Genomic DNA, 2,029 nt, shown 5'->3' on the forward strand with positions numbered 1-2,029 from the left:
TCCCTACAGTCTCCATAAATGAAAAGACAGAGAAGCTTAAGGCAGACGAGGCATCTAAATGTACTGATCTGTGATATCTGACTAGTCCTTCTGGAAAGAAAATCGGGTTTAATCCTTCCTAGGAACCAATTCTGATAGGTTAGTAGTGGCCGCCTAAAACAGCACTGTCCAATATGTTAGTTATTAGCTATCCACTGCTATTTTTCATTAAAATGAATTAATATTAAAAACGCAGTTTTTCAGTGACACTAACCACAGCCCAAGAGCTTAATTCACAGACCCTGAATATTTTTGTCATCACAGTAATTTATATTGAAAGCAACGACCTAGGACATTCTGTGTGGAGGGAGTATGAGGCTGTGTCTAGACAGCAGGGAAGAGCTCTGGAGTAACGCCTCCATCGCTTGTTAGCTTTGTAACCTTGAGCAAGCTACTCAGCCTCTCTGTACCTGTTTCAACACCCAAAAATGAAGTACTAATGAGTTTTTGGGGGTTAATGGAATACATGTCTATAAAGCACTTGGTTTGCTATTAAATTTATAATCCACCTACTTTTTTTTTTTTTTTTGAGAGGTGTTTTTCGCTATAGGGCCTGTGCGCGCACCAGACAGACAGAGAGAGAGAGAGAGACAGAAAGCGAGAAATCACCCCCCAGGGGGGATGATCACGCCGCAATCCCTTCTCCTCCATTCTCCTCTCGGGATCTTGGGCACGCACACACATGCACCCGACGTGAGTTTTAAGCCACCGGGTCTGGGACGCAAACCGTGGTTGACTACGTGGGAGTCCAGCGACATAGCCATTAAGCTAACTGCTGTTTCCCAATCCACCTATTCTTAAAACAATTTTCAGTAGCCACATGCATGTAACAGCTATTTCTTATAAATATGATTTACAATTTACTGCCTAATTAGTCAAAATTAAGTTCTGCTGGTGGAGCTGATAGGCGAGTTCTTTTTTTCCTTTAATTTTGTCAGAGAGCTCATGCACTCATCAGAGACAGAGATCTCCCCATGGGAGATCATCATACCGCAATCCCTTTTCCTCCATTTCTCCCTCCTGTCAAGATATTGTGTACTCACATGCACTGGGCATGTTTTTCAAGCCACTGGGTATGGGACTCGAATCCTCCAGTTGGGTGTGTGGGATCTAAGTGCCTTCACCACACCACTGGCTCACCTTAGAGGGATTCTTTTGAAATTGAGAGGTGGAGAGGGAAAACCTGAGAAGGAATGATGATACATCAGAGAAGGAATGATACACTGGATTGTCACAAAAGCCTTTTTATATAATCTTAGGGAAAAAATAAGATTACTAACTATTCGTCTTATGATTAAAAAGTACTCACTAAAAAATATAGTTCCCAAGTTGGGGGACTTACATGTTTATTAGTATCATTTCGGATGGCGTCTTGACTCTTTTTTTTTTCCCGTTAGTGCTTGACAACATGAAGAAAGCTCTCAAGTTGCTGAAGACCGAATTGTAGAGAAGAAAACAAAATCTGCAAGCTCTCCCTTCTGTGTTAGAACTTGAGACTCAAAACCAGGGATTTGAGAAGACTGAAGAATGCAGAAGCACTGGTGGATATACTGATTCAATTATGGTTTAATGTTACAGCAGCTGCTTTTTTTAAAATTAGGCTTCAAGTATTGTTTGTACATGTATAAAACAATGTTTATACACGTATAAAACAATGTTGTATACAACCACAGTGAGCCATGATTTTCTAAAAAATAAATCCTTTTTGGGTGTTGAAACTAAAGTGATTTTTCTTTCCAGCTTGGTCTTTCATGGTCAAGCCACTTGGTCCATGCACGGAATAGGACTATTGGACATACACAAGGAGGGGACAAGACAAAGCTTAGTGCAAACAATGGAGACTAAGGACCACCAAAGTTATCCTCTCACTGCACTACAGGTCCTCACTGGGTGACTAAAAGTGGGCATGAGGGACCTGCATGTGGTGTAATGGTTACATCACTGGACTCCCACATAGTTAACCATGGTTTGAGTCCCAGCCTCAGTGCCT

General features: G+C 41.4%; 1 protein-coding gene across 1 annotated transcript in view; it reads left to right on the forward strand.

Moving 5' to 3' along the window:
* The window catches only part of AGR2 (anterior gradient 2, protein disulphide isomerase family member), a 17,285-nt gene extending 15,579 nt beyond the window's left edge, over nucleotides 1-1,706 (forward strand). The window contains exon 8 of the mRNA XM_006165785.2: nucleotides 1,437-1,706. Coding sequence (XP_006165847.1) covers nucleotides 1,437-1,486 — 50 coding nt within the window. The 3' untranslated portion in view covers nucleotides 1,487-1,706. The remainder of the gene's footprint in view (nucleotides 1-1,436) is intronic.
* The last annotated feature ends 323 nt before the right edge of the window (nucleotides 1,707-2,029 follow it).

Source organism: Tupaia chinensis, unplaced genomic scaffold, assembly GCF_000334495.1.
Source record: "Tupaia chinensis unplaced genomic scaffold, TupChi_1.0 Scaffold144031_1, whole genome shotgun sequence".
Classification (NCBI taxonomy): domain Eukaryota; kingdom Metazoa; phylum Chordata; class Mammalia; order Scandentia; family Tupaiidae; genus Tupaia; species Tupaia belangeri.